General features: G+C 55.4%; 1 protein-coding gene across 4 annotated transcripts in view; it reads right to left on the bottom strand.

Annotated features, from left to right (window-relative positions):
* Positions 1-16,285, bottom strand: part of LOC133357257 (mitogen-activated protein kinase kinase kinase kinase 4-like) — a 143,464-nt gene that overhangs the window by 49,828 nt on the left and 77,351 nt on the right. For all 4 annotated transcript variants that reach the window (XM_061575108.1, XM_061575110.1, XM_061575109.1 and 1 more), the window contains exon 3: positions 16,158-16,214. In XM_061575108.1, coding sequence (XP_061431092.1) covers positions 16,158-16,214 — 57 coding nt within the window. The remainder of the gene's footprint in view (positions 1-16,157; positions 16,215-16,285) is intronic.

Genomic DNA, 16,285 nt, shown 5'->3' with positions numbered 1-16,285 from the left:
AAACGTCGACACAAAGACAAAGACGCACCCCGTGTAGCCTTAGCGGACTGTTGGGGCAAGTGCTGTTCAGCAGCGAGTAGCACCTGTGAAGGCCGGAAAGGCACGCACGAGGAGGTTGGTGGCCAGCACCACGCCCGACCGCCTTTGTCTCCCCAGTGGCGATGTTTACACACAGGGGAGGCCCAGGACCGGTTCAGATAATCGTCAAGGCGTTGACCGTGAGCGGGAATCGAACTCGGGTCGCTAGGATCGTAGCGCAGTGCGCTAACCACTACACTACCACTCCCCAACAACAACAACAACAACCGCCATTCGCCACTAAGTGGCGGTGACGTCACCACGACGCTTGTGCCAGGCCATGTGCACCTTGAGGCCACTCCCCATACACACTCACACACGCAACTCGCACACGGCTGCACGGCTACACACGGGCACGCCACCACTGGGCTATTTTGCCTGGACTACAGATCAGCACATTTTTCACATGTGGAGCAAATAGTTTTTAAAAAGAAGAAGAATAATAAATAACTAAATGAACCAAAGCAGGAACAGAGATAAAAAAAAAACAAGGAATAACACAAAAAAAATTCCAGGCCTCGATTCTTTGCAGATCCCACCCCCCCCCCCCCCCCCAAAAAAAATCTGGTGTCTCGTGACGTTACGGTGAAAGAGCCAACGCAGAAGATCCCTCTGGATTTGATCGCCCACAAAGCTGCTCGCGGTCCAACCCTAAACCTCAACCACTGCACAAACCACGGCAGCAGCAGATGCGGATGCCCAGTGATGCCCAAATGGTAAAATGTTAAAACTCTGCAGTAGTAGTGTGCGGCTGTGGTCATCCAGAACAGCGACGCAATGACCACCTGAATGTATTCGTTGTATTCATTGTCTCTGCCATCTGCATCAGCAGCTGTGGTTGCCTGTTTTCATAGACTCGGTTAGAATGTTGATGGGGTGAGTCGCGGTGGCAAGATGTTAACTCCCTCGCCTGGTACACAGGAGGTTGCAAGTTCGATCCCGACCCCGACGTCTGCTGTATATTTGGGAATCTGCATGTCTATACTCTTAGTTTTTTCGGTAAAGTCACGTAGGTAAAAAATGAAATTATAAATAATAAACGTAATAATAGAAATAAAATAATAATAAATCACGACGTTTCGGAGGCAACACAAGTCTCCGTCATCAGGTGGGACCGTCACAGCTAGATTTGCTGTAGCAGGGATTCTTAAATACAAGTATTTAAGAACTTGCATCTTGGAATCCCTGCCTCACTTGATACAGCAAATCCTTGCAGTCACGAAAGCTTCAAATCTAGGATTAATCTACATGTCTCTCTCCCCGTGGTCACGTGGATTTTTATCCGGGTCCTCCGGTGTTTCCCTCCACGTTTAGAATCGACGTCACGCGTTTAAGAGCATTTGGCCGCTATAAGTTTTCACGCGACAAGCCACCTTGTTGGGCTATTTCGTTGCAGTAGAAAGAGCTACGTAGCTCAGTGGGGCCTTTCCTAGGGATTTGATCGCGCGACCTTCCACTTTGAGTCGCCCGCCTGGTGTACAACACAATGCGGCAGGCGCTGGCTTACACAAACGCCCGCACGCACGCGCGAGGACACACCCATACAAGCAGGTGACCACGACTGGCTGTGCTGCAATTCGCCACAGATCCCCGCTCCCGCGAGCGAACGTCTGAAAGCGTTCGCATGGTCCCCTCGACCCCAGCTCTAAAGCGCCGGGGTAAAACAAAAAAACTTGACGGAACGTCGCTGACCTCTCTCCCACGACGCGTGGTGCGGTTGTGCCGTGGCGTCGTTCGGCACCGCGAGCTGAAAGCGAACCGCACAGTTCGGTTCCTGAATGAGCCCCCCCCCCGTCCCGTCGTCCCAGGCACGTGGAGCGAAACGTCGGACATCGTGCCGAACGCGACGCGCACAACCGCAAAAGAACGCGCGCGGTCGAGGTCGCGTTCGCCGATCGCTCGCGCGGAAACGCATCGAGGAACACGTCTGAGAATTGGCAAAGCCGGCCGCTAATGGGAACTCAAAATCTATTCTAATAATACTTGATTTGGGTTGGTGGTCTGCCTGTAATTAGGCCGTAAATTCTGGGCAGAAAATTCCTCCCGCTCCCAAGACTCCGAAACGAACGATCAAGTCTCGTTAATTCCCGGGAACGGTGGAAAACAAAGTTAATCACGTCGCTGGTTTTCAAAGCGGAAACTTCAAAAGGAATAAGGAGTCATTGTTGGGGACGAACCAGGCCCCCCGCCCCTCTAACGAATTGTGCTTTCTCTCTCTGCGGGAACACGTCGTAAATAAAGCTACGAGTACTTCCTGAAGTTGAAAGCGGCGAGCAATATTCATCATCATCCACTCGTCTCACGAGTTAGCAATCGCATTAATTGTCGAGCAGTGGCTGTCCGTGAAAGCGATTTAACGCGGCGGTGTGCGCGCCGCTTGCGACGTCGCAATTCGCCCGGCTAAACTAAATTGACCAACGATTCATGGCGACGATCCGAGTCGAGGATCGATTAGTTTCGTTCCGCCGTTGCGAACGTCGCGGGTGTAGCTGGCCCAATAATGTGCAAAGACACGTTCACACAAATCGATTTTGCGCATGGTCCTTTGCGATTCCACTGCTTGGTGAAGACCACCCACGCGTGGCACGTTGGTAATGGCGGTTACGTAACCATACTTCACCGTTCTGATCAACGTGGGTTGGTGAAGGGGAGGGGGGAGGAGGATGGGGGCGGGGGGGGCAGGACTTTTTGAGATGTCACTCGTGACCGATGTTGGGCTGTTGGCAGCAATAGAACCTCGAGGTCACTGGGTAAAAAAAAAAAAATCGCCGCACACCAACCACTGCCCCGCTCGCCTACTCCGACCCACGGCGACGGATTTGAATCGCAAAAATATTTTGACCCCCACGCGCGTGACACGTTGTGTCCGACGGTGTCGCGATAGCCGATCGTTGCGGAGGGCCGCGGTTAGTACCAGCCGCCCATCCGGTTAATACTGCGGCGCGAATCGACTGTAAAGACGCCGCCACTTGCCGTCTGCTTTCCTGCTTCTTCTCAGCGGACGGGTTAAAGATCCCCGTGACGTCATCGTTCACGCTTTTCCAAATGACCAATGCGAGATTGTTTCACTGGGATCGAGTAATTTGATGTTGCCAATTGTGATTTTAGTCATGCTGCCTTATTGGCGATTACACAAAGCAACGTCATTCCCTACTGGCGTACTAGTACGTGTCACGGTGCACACAGCCCAACACTGTAAGAACGCCGCAAATACCAAAAAGCACGCGCTTGCGTGGGTGCGTGCGCACGTGTGTGTTTGTGTGTGTACCGTAGTTTAGTGGTAATTACGGAGGGCAAGAGAAGCGACCTTCACAACAACGAGCGGAGCGCCGGGCGGCTAAAACACAGCAAGTTGGCACAGTAGGGGGCATAGGTGGTGCATCGACAAGTCATCTCAGCGAGTCAACCCACGGCACTTGGGTCTGTCCCGTGACCTCTTGCCAGGGGGCATTCGACACTTCACGTGGCCTTACAGTGCACACAGCCTGGCACAAGCGCCGTGGTGATGTCGCCGCCACTTAGTGGCGAACGGAGGTTATTGTAGTTGTTGTAGTTGTGTGTGCGCGTGAAGTCTCTGCCGATGACTTTCATCACGGGCAGTGTTCTCCAGAGCATCTAGAATTATTCACCGCTGCCTTCAGCCAAAACATGTGTGAGATAAGCGAAGCCCAAGGCCTTTTACAGGCACGCAGACGTTAGCCTAGGATGACTATGAATGAACACGTTTAAAAACTGCTCTTAATTCAAACCAAACTTAACGGTTGCATCTTCTTGGTTCTTTGGGTAAAGTCACGTAGAAGGGAAGTAATAAAATAATAAAAATAAAACATAATAAAATAATTCCCACGACGTTTCGGCCACAACGCAAGCAGCCGTCCTCACAGTGTTGGGCTGTTTGCACCGACACGGCTGCTTGCGTTGTGGCCGAAACGTCGTGAGAATTATTTTATTATGTTTTATTTTTATTATTTTATTACTTCCCTTCTACGTGACTTTACCGAAAGAACCAAGAAGATGAATCCCTGCAATCACGAAAGCTTTAAATCGAAACTTAACGGTTGCGTTAACAACCAAAAAACACTAAGCGCATCAACGGCGATGTTTCCAAAGCCACAGCTCAGTCTCAGTAAATGTGAAACGTTCTACGGCAATTGGCGCCACGGTTTTCTCTTTCAAACGACGGCACGACAGCGAGGCGCTAGACGACTTGCTCGTTGACTTGCGAGCGCGTGGCGGAGGCGGCGGCGGCGATGAACATTCTAATTTAACGGCCAGGGTTGCAGCCAAGGCTGCGTGCCACGTAAATCTAAAAAAATAAATCACTTCCAGGGTGGATGAAAGGGAGGGGGGGGGGGAGAAACGAAGAGGAAAAAAACTCTCCCAACATTTATATTTGAGATATACGAGCGGGTTTACGGGACGCGTGATCACGCGTGCGGCGCATCGCAAGCGCGCGCGCGGGCGGCCGCGCGTCACTCGAACCGCGATTTTTTTTTTAGTCGGATCGTTGATCGCGCGAGTCCGAGAATTCTATTTGACAAAAGTATGGAATTAATGGAAATCAGAGGCGGGGGGAGATGGGGAAAAGATGTTCACCGTTTGGTTCCTGCGCCGTGCCTGAAAGCAGCAGCAGCGTTGCTCCTTCAATCTGAACCCAATCAGCTGTTTGTGCCAAGAGCAAAGGCATAAATGTGATTTATACGAGACTGGGAGAGGCGGCGGTGGGGGGGGCGGGGTGGGGAGAAGGGGGTGCTTGTAATCTACATTGATTGTAAGAAACTCCGTCCGGTTGGTCGTCAAGTAGAGGGGCTCATTGTCACCAGATGGAACCAGGAACACCGATCATATTGATCCCGAGCTACATACGACAAACTTTAACCTTTGACCCAAGTGGGTGAAAACCCACATCCTATTGCTTGTACAAAGCCGGAATAGTTTCGTAAAACTGAAAGAAAAAAAATCCTGGTAACGTACGAATGGTGTTCCCTTATTTGGTACTTAAACTGTGAACTTTCACAGGGTACACACAGACACATATATACATATTACACAAATTACTTTCAATTTTCACGACGCCGCTCGCTTGGAGAGGCCCCAAACGCCTGCTGGTGAGCGGCTCTCGCCTAGCCCATCCCGGCAACCATCCAGGCTAAACCCCGGCTTAGCTCGCGACCCCGGACGGACATCGGGGTGTACGTGACCGACTGCCGCTTTCTGAAGCAAATGCTTTTTTAGCTTCTGTGGCACGTACGTACTTTGAACTTCGTTCGGCACCGTATGTAGCCAACCGTGCGGGGTGGGGAAGAACAATAAACTAAACACAAAAGTTAATTTGTAAACAAATGTAAATAATTTAAACACGTGGTCTTTCTCCTGAGGACGGCTGCTTGCGTTGTGGCCGAAACGTCGTGAGAATTATTTTATTATGTTTTATTTTTATTATTTTATTGCTTGCCTTCTACGTGACTTTACCGAAAGAACCAAGAAGATAAATGAGCTTTCAATTTAGATCTAAGCGGTTGAGGGTGGTGGTATAACTGTGCCACGGCCATTAGCGCGTTACACCCTGAACACGACGAACCGGGTACAACTCCTGACCACGGCTCACATCGGTGGCGAGAGTGGAGTTCCAATCGGTCCTGGGATCCTCACCTCAAATTCAGAACGTGGCCAGCCTCTCAGTGTACGTGCATGTACATGTGTGTGTGCGTGTGCACGTGTGTGTGTGCGCGTGTGGGGAGCGGTGGTGTAGCGGTTAGCGCGATGCGCTACGAACCCGGCGACCCGAGTTCGATTCCCACTCACGGCCAACACAAGTGACGATTTACTTAACCGGTACTGGGCCTCCCCTAGGTCGACTCAGCCTCAAATGAGTACCTGGTGCTGTGTGTAAACATCGCCACTGGGAAGACAAAGGCGGCCGGGGCGTGGTGCTGGCCACCCACCCCCTCGTCTGCCGTCCTGGCCTTCATAGGTGCTCGCTAACAGCACTTGCCCCAGGAGTTTGCCGAGGCAATACGGGGGATCTTTGTCTTGTGTGTGTGCGTGTGTGCGGCTCAACAAATTATTTGCTGAAGCTGTGTCGGCAGCGGTGCCCAAGTACAACGCATTGGGCCAACGAATGGCACCTTTTTTTCCCCATAACATTTAATTTGCTCCGAAGAAGAAGAAGGGCCACTTCGCGAAACGTTGCCCATGATGTAGATTTCCTGTTGAGGTCACCGTGCTATGATGAAACAATGCGCCGGGTTGTTACTTCACCGTGGACTCTGGTGCGTTGTCAAGCAGCGACACGAAGCGGGACACGTGGTGGGTCGAGAGCTTACTCGTGGGTTGACTACCAACGTCGCCCACCAACTCTTTTGTTAAATTATCATCAGCATCATCAGCATCTGCTGGTCTCAATCAACTCCTGAATAATCTCGCTCTCTCTCTCGCTCTCCATTACAGTTGAAAATGTGTGTCCGAATGAGGCTTTTGAGTCAGAGGTTCTGAACCATCAAATTCAACGCAGCTGGGGTTGGTACCGCTGAAGGCAGTGGCAAGGCTGACGGCCTTCGCTTATTTGCCAATGACCGTGAATAAATAGAACTGTGATGCGAGGACTGCAGGCGATAAGCCACATCAGACGCAAAAGCCTGCACGAGTCCAAACAGAGCACAGTGCGTGCGTACACACATCACACACACAACACATACACATCACACACAACACACACACAGCACACACACAGCACACAGCACACACATCACACACACAACACACACATCACACACACATCGCACACACACAAATTACACACACATACAACACACACGGCACACACACACAGAACACACAACACACACACAACACACACACACAGCACACACACAACACACACACACAACACACACACCACACGCACGCACACACACACAACACACACACACAGCACACACACATCACACACACATCACACACACACACGACACACACACAGCACATGCACATGCACACAGCAGACACACACACACAGCACACGCACACACAGCCTGCAACGCACACTCACACACACCACACACAGCACGTATACAAAGCAGAGAAACACACAGCACACGCACACACAGCCTGCAACGCACACTCACACACACACCACACACAGCATGTATACAAAGCAGAGAATCACACAGCAGCACAACACCCACACAGCAAACGTACACAGCAAAGAAACACACACGGGACACACCACGCGCGCGCGCGCACACACACCACACACACCATGCGCGCACACACACACACCACGCGCGCGCGCACACACACCACGCGCGCGCACACACACACCACACACACACACCACGCGCACACACACACACCACGCGCACACACACACCACACGCACACACACACCACACGCACACACACCACGCGCACACACACACACCACGCACACCATGCGCGCACACACACACACCACGCGCGCGCGCACACACACCACGCACGCACACACACACACCACGCGCGCACACACACACCACACACACACACCACGCGCACACACACACCACGCGCACACACACACCACACACACACCACACGCGCGCACACACACCACGCACACATACACACACCACGCACAACACACACCCCGCGCACACACCATGTACACACCCACACACACACACCACACAAACCACACACACAAACCACGCACACACACCACACACACACACCACACACAAACCACACACAAAAACCACACACACAAACCACACGCACACCACACACACACACACCACACACACACACCACGTACACACACACACACCACGCACACACACACCACGCGCACACACACACCACACACACACACACACACCACGCACACACACACACACCACGCACACACACACACCACGCACACACACCACACACACCACACACACACCACGTGCACACACACACACACCACACACACACCACACACACACACACCACACACCACATACACCACACGCACACACACACACACACCGCACACACACACCACACACACACGCCACACAACACACACACCACGCACACACCACACACACCACACACACCACGCACACACACCACACACACCACACACACACCACGCACACACACACACCACACACACACCACACGCGCGTCTGGGGGAAGGGGAGCCTGGTGCAAGGGGACACAAGCTTTCCCAAACAAAGCCTGCCGATTGTTGTCTTTAACAGGCGAGAGCGGAGGGGAGCGCGCGGCGGGGGTTGGGAGAGGGATCGAGGGGCGAGGGGCGCTGGTGACCGGCGCGAGTGGCAGGCTGACGAGGATCGCTGGCTTTGCCATTTCGTTGGCAACGATTCTCTAAACAACTGATCGGGAAACGAGTGAACTGCCCCCCCCTCCCCCCCCAAAAAAGAAAGAGCACTTTAAATTAACACCGCACAAACATGGACAAGACCACCCCCGCCCACCTTTAAAACGGCACTGAAAAATAAATAATCCGGGGCCCTCTTAGCTAAGCCACGCTGTGGATAAACACAGCTGTGGAGTTATGAAAAATTCGTTGCGCGAATTAAAAAAACAAACCCCATCGCTCTCCTAACCCTCCATGGCGGAGGCATTGGTTGCTTCAGCGGACAAGACAAGCGGCGTCGTTCCCAACGACCCGGCTCACCCCAGCGACGTCGTTCCCAACGACCCGGCTCACCCCAGCGGCGTCGTTCCAAACGACCCGGGGCTCGCTCCAGCGGCGTCGTTCCCAGCGACCCGGCTCACCCCAGCGGCGTCGTTCCTAATGACTGCTCACCCCAGCGGCGTCGTTCCCAACGACCCGGCTCACCCCAGCGGCGTCGTTCCCAACGACCCGGCTCACCCCAGCGACGTCGTTCCCAACGACCCGGCTCACCCCAGCGGCGTCGTTCCCAACGACCCGGCTCACCCCAGCGGCGTCGTTCCCAACGACCCGGCTCACCCCAGCGGCGTCGTTCCAAACGACCCGGCTCACCCCAGCGGCGTCGTTCCGAATGACTCTGCTCACCCCAGCGGCGTCGTTCCAAACGACCCGGCTCACCCCAGCGGCGTCGTTCCCAAAGACCCGGCTCACCCCAGCGGCGTCGTTCCCAACGACCCGGCTCACCCCAGCGGCGTCGTTCCAACGACCCGGCTCACCCCAGCGGCGTCGTTCCCAACGACCCGGCTCACCCCAGCGGCGTCGTTCCCAACGACCCGGCTCACCCCAGCGACGTCGCTCCCAAATACCCGGCTCACCCCAGCGGCGTCGTTCCCAACGACCCGGCTCACCCCAGCGACGTCGTTCCCAACGACCCGGCTCACCCCAGCGGCGTCGTTCCAACGACCCGGCTCACCCCAGCGGCGTCGTTCCAACGACCCAGCTCACCCCAGCGGCGTCGTTCCCAACGACCCGGCTCACCCCAGCGGCGTCGTTCCCAACGACCCGGCTCACCCCAGCGGCGTCGTTCCTAATGACTGCTCACACCAGCGACGTCGTTCCCAACGACCCGGCTCACCCCAGCGGCGTCGTTCCCAACGACCCGGCTCACCCCAGCGGCGTCGTTCCAACGACCCGGCTCACCCCAGCGGCGTCGTTCCCAACGACCCGGCTCACCCCAGCGGCGTCGTTCCAACGACCCGGCTCACCCCAGCGGCGTCGTTCCCAACGACCCGGCTCACACCAGCGACGTCGTTCCCAACGACCCGGCTCACCCCAGCGGCGTCGTTCCAACGACCCGGCTCACCCCAGCGGCGTCGTTCCCAACGACCCGGCTCACCCCAGCGGCGTCGTTCCAACGACCCGGCTCACCCCAGCGGCGTCGTTCCCAACGACCCGGCTCACCCCAGCGGCGTCGTTCCCAATGACTCTGCTCACCCCAGCGGCGTCGTTCCCAATGACTCTGCTCACCCCAGCGGCGTCGTTCCAAACGACCCGGCTCACCCCAGTGGCGTCGTTCCAACGACCCGGCTCACCCCAGCGGCGTCGTTCCCAACGACCCGGCTCACCCCAGCGGCGTCGTTCCCAACGACCCGGCTCACCCCAGCTGCGTCGTTCCAAACGACCCGGCTCACCCCAGCGACGTCGTTCCCACGGTGACTAGGAGATGTTAACTACCTCGTCTGGTGTACAGGAGGTTGTGGGTTCGATCCTGACCCTGACGCCTGCTGCTGTATATTTGGAGTTTGCGTGTCTCTCCCCCCGTGGTCGCGAGGATTTTTTCTCCGGATCCTCCAGTTTTTCCCTCCACATTTGGAATCAACACTCCGTTCAGTTACCACGTGTGATAGCAAGGTCGCTTCTGAAAAATAAGCTTATAGCCCAGTGGGCGTTAAGTGCTAAAGTACATTTTTTTTATATTTTCAAAGTAAAATGTGACTAAGATATTTTATTAAAATTTTTAGTCATTTACTTACCTCCCCTATACTTTGCACTGCTATCGTGTTGATGCATTGTTTGCTGTTGTAACGTTCTGACCCGGTGCCCCTGTGAAAAATAACTTCACAGCTCATCGGATTCCTCCTCCAGCATAAATAAAGATTTAGGTTATTTAGTGGGGGGCGGGCGGGGGGCCCCCCACATAGCAACATAGCGGCCCAACCGGCAGAACAGACGTCCTTTCCCAGGCCTGTGCCGCTTCCGCCTCGTGCCTTCCAAGGGACAGCTGCCAGCGGGGGTGTCCCCGGCCTGGCTAGGCTGCGGCCCCGGCGTGGGTGTGGGTGCGAGACGACGGGGAGAGACGCTTCGAGTTGCCGACGCGTCTGAAGAGAGCGCCGTCCTCGCGCGCGCAAGAGAAGATCCTTTTCGATGTAAAGCTTTCGTGACTGCAGGGATTCATCTTCTTGGTTCTTTCGGTAAAGTCACGTAGAAGGGAAATAATACAAATAATAAAAATAAAACATAATAAAAAATAATACAATTCTCACGACGTTTCGGCCACAACGCAAGCAGCCGTCCTCAGGTGAAGAACAGGTCTGTCGGAAAGGCAGCGTCTGAATGGCTATTCAGACGCTGTCTTTCCGACATTGTGTTGTGGCCGAAACGTCGTGAGAATTGTATTATTTAATTATGTTTTATTTTTATTACTTTATTATCTCCCTTATACGTGACTTTACCGAAAGAACCAAGAAGATGAAAGATCCTTATCGTCAAATGCTTTGAAGCGAGGTTGCCCGGGACTCGCTTCAGAGATTTGTTTCGGGCCTTTGAGATTAATAAATATTTATTTGTAAATTTCCGCCCCCCACCCCAGCCCTCCCCCCCCCGGTCCTTCCCTTGGCGCGCTTCCTGTTATTAAGAGGCTGGAAATAACGGTGGCCACGGGGATGCGCAGCGGCAAGTTTGCGCGAGTGAAAAAGAAAAAAGTCCTTGGAAGAAGAGTCGACCGTCCCGGAGCGGACGGCGAGAAGAGAATGAGTCCAAGGACTGGACACAAGGAGACCCCTTTGCCTCTTTCCTTCTTTTACGACCGGGTCAGAGATGCTCGCGAGGAATCTATTTTTATTTTTAACGCAGCTCAAACCCATCCCCGCCCCCGCCCCCCTTGGGAAAAAAAGGTTTAAAAAAAAATAGATGATGTAATTACGACAACGGTTCGTTTGTTTTTGTTGGGTCCTTGTTCGCCGCGCTGAGAAAAGCTTTCCGTCGGCGGGGCGGCAGGGCTCACGAACATCACCGCTCGGTCTCGACGCCAAACGATGCCCAGTAGCGGCCTCGTAAAATTAACGAAACTAACAAAATATATTCTTTTGTTTTTCCAGGTAAGGCACCGCTGAGCTACGTAGCTCTTTTCCAGAAGCGACCCTGGCTATCGCAAATGATAGCCTCAATGGCGTGGCTTATCATCGCGTGGAAATGTATCGCGGCCAAATACTCCTGAAGACGTGATGTCGATTTTAAATGTGGAGGGTAAAACCAGAGGACCCGGAGGAAAAATCCACACGATCCACGGGGGGAGAGACACGCAAACTCCAAATATACAGTAGCAGGCGTCAGGGTCGGGATCGAACCCACGACCCCCTGCATACCGGGTGAGGTAGTCAACATCTCGCCACCTGTGGTGCTACGGAATGGAAACGTGGACGCTGACAGCGAGAACATAACGAGAGCGCAAAGGAGCAAAGGGGACGTCCGTTGCTTGGCTTTCACACCGAGAGATGCGAAGATAGTTTCATCTTCGTCAATGCCGGCCTCCACGGGGGCCTTCTCGACACGCACGGAGAACGTGGCGGGCAAAGTTAAAAATACTTGACGTTGATTTGTTAAGATGAGCGAGTGGGCCTGGGGGTTGGACACGTGGCACGACGGGTTGACGTTCAGAGTGGTTGACGACTGACCGAGTGGCAGCATGTCGTCGCTCTTCTGCAGAGACGGCGCCATGAGATTCACGGCTAGCGTTGCGAGACGGCCTTGGCAAGGCCGTCACCCAGCAGTGGCTAGATCAGGGCTGATGATGATGATGACGACGACGACGAGGGATGATGTAACATGGCACCCGGCCACTGGCTCAAGATTCATTATTTAAGCTCTCAATAAATACACCGGATCTCTCAAATACCCCAAGGCTCCCTCCCTCTGTCCAAGTCCCGAGTCAACCTTCCTCTCGGTGGGAGGTCGCTCATTCTTCCCCGCAGGGCTCCACAACTCTCCGCCCTCCGTCTGCGATGTCAACTCCCCGCACCTGGTCAAGTCCAGGCTCAAGGCCTTCCCCCGCGTCTCCTCCGTCTCATCTCTTACGAAATAAACGCGCGAGCCCGCTAATTTCGCTAAAGGGCTCACGATTGGGGGGCCAGGGGGTTATTTCTCGTCGCCAGAGTTCGCAGACGGCGAGCGACGGGAGTTAACGGAGAACATCTCGGGCTGCCGCCTCGCTTGTGCGCGACGTTCGCCCGCGCGCCAGCGAGGGAAACTCGGCGCGGCGAGGAATGCTAATTAATATTTCCAAAGCGCGGTCGGTCAAGACGCGCGCCATCTGCTCCCCCCCCGCAAACTTCCGAGGGGGGGGCCGGGGGTGCGCAGTGGACGGGGCGGGGGAGGGGGGGCTAGCAAAGCGGGTAGACGCTGTCCAGGCGGTGTCACGCGGTCAAACGAGCCGGCCCTCCGTGACGACGCAACTGGAACAGCGAGAAACGAGACTCCGGAAACTTTCCTCCTCTGCGAAGGAGGCCTCTAAATGCTCAATTCATTTTCACCTCCCCCCCTGGGATCGCTCGAATTAGTCTCGAGATTTGCTTTCAAAGACGGTCCCCCCCACCACCCCCCCACCCACCCCCCTCCCCCCCGGCTTAACATGAACATCAAGGAGATAAACCGAGCTAATCATTAATTACATTTACGAATGTGCGGATTGACCAAATCGCCCCCAACGCAAAAGCGGGCTCATGTAAAAGCGTCTCTCAATGCCGCGGTGGAGGGGCGGGGGGGGAGGGGCAGGGGGGGTGTCGTGCGGGAAAAACCGATGTCATCGTCCTTGTTGTTGTTACCGATGAGAGCGCCACATTGGGAGCGCAGTAGGGCCATCGTGGGTTCGCCGATCGACGTACGTGTGTATGTTGAACTTTTTTCGCGTCATACGTCGCCAACCGTGCTAATCGGAGGTGCCGTGCGGCGCCGCGTGCACGTGCACGGATCCGGGCGCCTTCTCCGGCCACCAGAGGCCAAAAAACGCGAGTGCGATCATTGGCATTGTTACCCAACATGCCGCCACCACCCACTGCCCCCTCCTCCCCCGCCTCCCAATCGCCGACAGGTCAACCAGGGCGCAACGTTACAGCGGCAGCACCCTCGGTCATGTGGACGCCGGGGGGGTGCAGGAGATGCGGGAATTAGCGCGGCCACCAGAAACCCGAGGCTGGGCAGTGGCGGCGGTGGTGGCGTTGCGAGGGGGGTGGCGGTGGAGGAGGGGGGGGGTGAGTGGTGGCGCCGCTGTTGTCAAGGCGCGAGGTTATGAAGAGCAAAGCGGCAGGGTCGACGACTCATTGTGAGCACAGTCACGCGGGGAAATGTTGCTGGGGCAAGCCGCGCCGCGCCGTGCCGTGCCGCGCCGTGCCGCGCCGGTGTCCCTCGCGAGCTGCCAGCGATTCGGAGAGCGGCCGTGACAATCCACGGCGCGCGCGCCTTCTACTTTATAGTTTACTTCGGCTTAAAACTTCCGAAGCGTCGTTACGGGCGGACGGACGCCGCGCGAGCTTGCGCAATCGCGACGTCGAGATGGGATTCCATCGGCTCTCTTCTCAACGCCTACCGGAGGGAACCACGGGCGGGCGGACGGGGAGGGGGGGGTAGCAAGGCGACAGCCGGTCTCCCCCCCCTCAGCACCACCAGAGTTGTAATAGGCACCCGAGTGTAACGCGTATGTATACTGTATGTTGAGCTTCTTTCGCGCCGTACGTAGCCAACCGTGCTAATCGGGGGTGCGAAGTGAGTGGATGAGCGAGTGACTGGCTTAGTGAGTGAGCGAGAGGGTGAGTGAGCAAGCGAGCGAGCGGCTGAGCAAGTGAGTGGCTGAGCGAATGAGTGGGTGGGTGAGTGAATGAGTGAGTCAGTGGGTGAGCGGCTGAGTAAGTGAGTGGGTGAGCGAGTGTGTGAGCGAGAGGGTGAGCAAGCAAGCGAGCGAGCGGCCGAGCAAGTAGGTGGGTGGGTGAGTGAGCGAATGAGTGGGCGAGTGAATGAGTGGGTGAGCGGCTGAGTGACTGAGCGGGTGAGCGAGTGTGTGAGCGTGAGGGTGAGTAAGCAAGCGAGCGAATGGCTGAGCAAGCGAGTGGCTGAGTGAGTGAGTAGGTGGGCGAGTAAATGAGTGAGTGAGTGAGTGGGTGAGCGGCTGAGTGAGTCAGTGGGTGAGCGGCTGAGCGACTGAGTGGGTGAGCGAGTGTGTGAGCATGAGGGTAAGCAAGCGAGCGAGTGGCTGAGCAAGCGAGTGGCTGAGCGAGTGAGTAGGTGGGCGAGTGAATGAGTGAGTGAGTGGGTGAGCGGCAGAGTGAGTGGGTGAGCGGCTGGGTGACTGAGCGGGTGAGCGACTGTGTGAGCGAGTGGCTGAGCAAGTAGGCTCCGTCCGGTAGACCGAGTTGGGTGTGGGATCAGCATCAAGTGGCAAAACGCCATGGGAGCTCGCCAGCAGAGGGGGAAGGGGTGTAGGGCACTTACAATGGAAATGACTGTGATTTATATGCGGCTCAGATTCCATTGTCACACAAAGAGGAATTTACACTTGTGAATGGAATACGGCGTTAGTGGCGTTTTAACAGAGCACTTGGCCCCCGCCAAGCGTGCACATGTCAATCCGCTGCTGGATGAACGCCTCCCCGGGCCGTGCGAGTATCCGGAGATTGTGACGACCGTACTTCACCACGCCGGTCGGTGGCCGGTTGGTGGCGAGGCAAGCGTACGAGTAGAGTACAACGAAGGACTTCCCCCGTCGGTTCCAACCCCGTTCAGGAATTCGAACTCAAATCTCCCAGCTCTCCCGGGAAGACGTCGTACCGGAGGTGACGGTTTAAGGGCATCACCCCGCCGCCAAAGTCGGCCCCGTTCAGGCACCGAACATCCAACGGCACAGTGCTGTGGTACGAACTTCTCTAGTCCCTGCTGATCAGACTCGGCGCTCGCTTGTTGTGCCGCACATGGCGTTGCGCCGCCGCGTGCCGTTCGGCACGACGTCCCGACGTTTCGCTACGTGCGCCGGTGGGGAGCTTAATGACAAAACTGATTTCCCGGGACGCGGAGCGGAACGTCGGACATCGCCTCCGATTAGCACGGTTGGCTAGGTACGGTGCGAAATAAATTCATGCACACATACATCACCACGATTGGCTACATTCACTCTAAGCGACCTGACCTTTTCTCAGTGCTTCATGAAAGACTATGAAGACGACGATGACGACGACAATGACGACGACAATGACGACGACAATGACGACAATGATGACGACGACAATGACAATGACGACAATGATGACGACGACGACGACAATGATGACGACGATGACGACAATGATGACGACGACAATGACAATGACTGACGACAATGACGACGACGATGACGACGATTACGATTTGTCTCTTTCTTGGGCCTCACCTCAGTGACATCCATGACTTTAATCGCGGCCAGCTGTCCAGTCTTGACGTGACGACCCTGCACCATCAAACACAGGCGACGGGACGCAGAGGGGAAGGAGAGGGGACAGACGGAGCCACAGAGACAAG

This window comes from Lethenteron reissneri, chromosome 57, assembly GCF_015708825.2.
Source record: "Lethenteron reissneri isolate LAM-NWPU_2019-01 chromosome 57, ASM1570882v1, whole genome shotgun sequence".
NCBI classification, from domain to species: domain Eukaryota; kingdom Metazoa; phylum Chordata; class Hyperoartia; order Petromyzontiformes; family Petromyzontidae; genus Lethenteron; species Lethenteron reissneri.
Note: the sequence above shows the minus strand (reverse complement) of the source record. Positions and strands in the feature narration are given on the sequence as shown.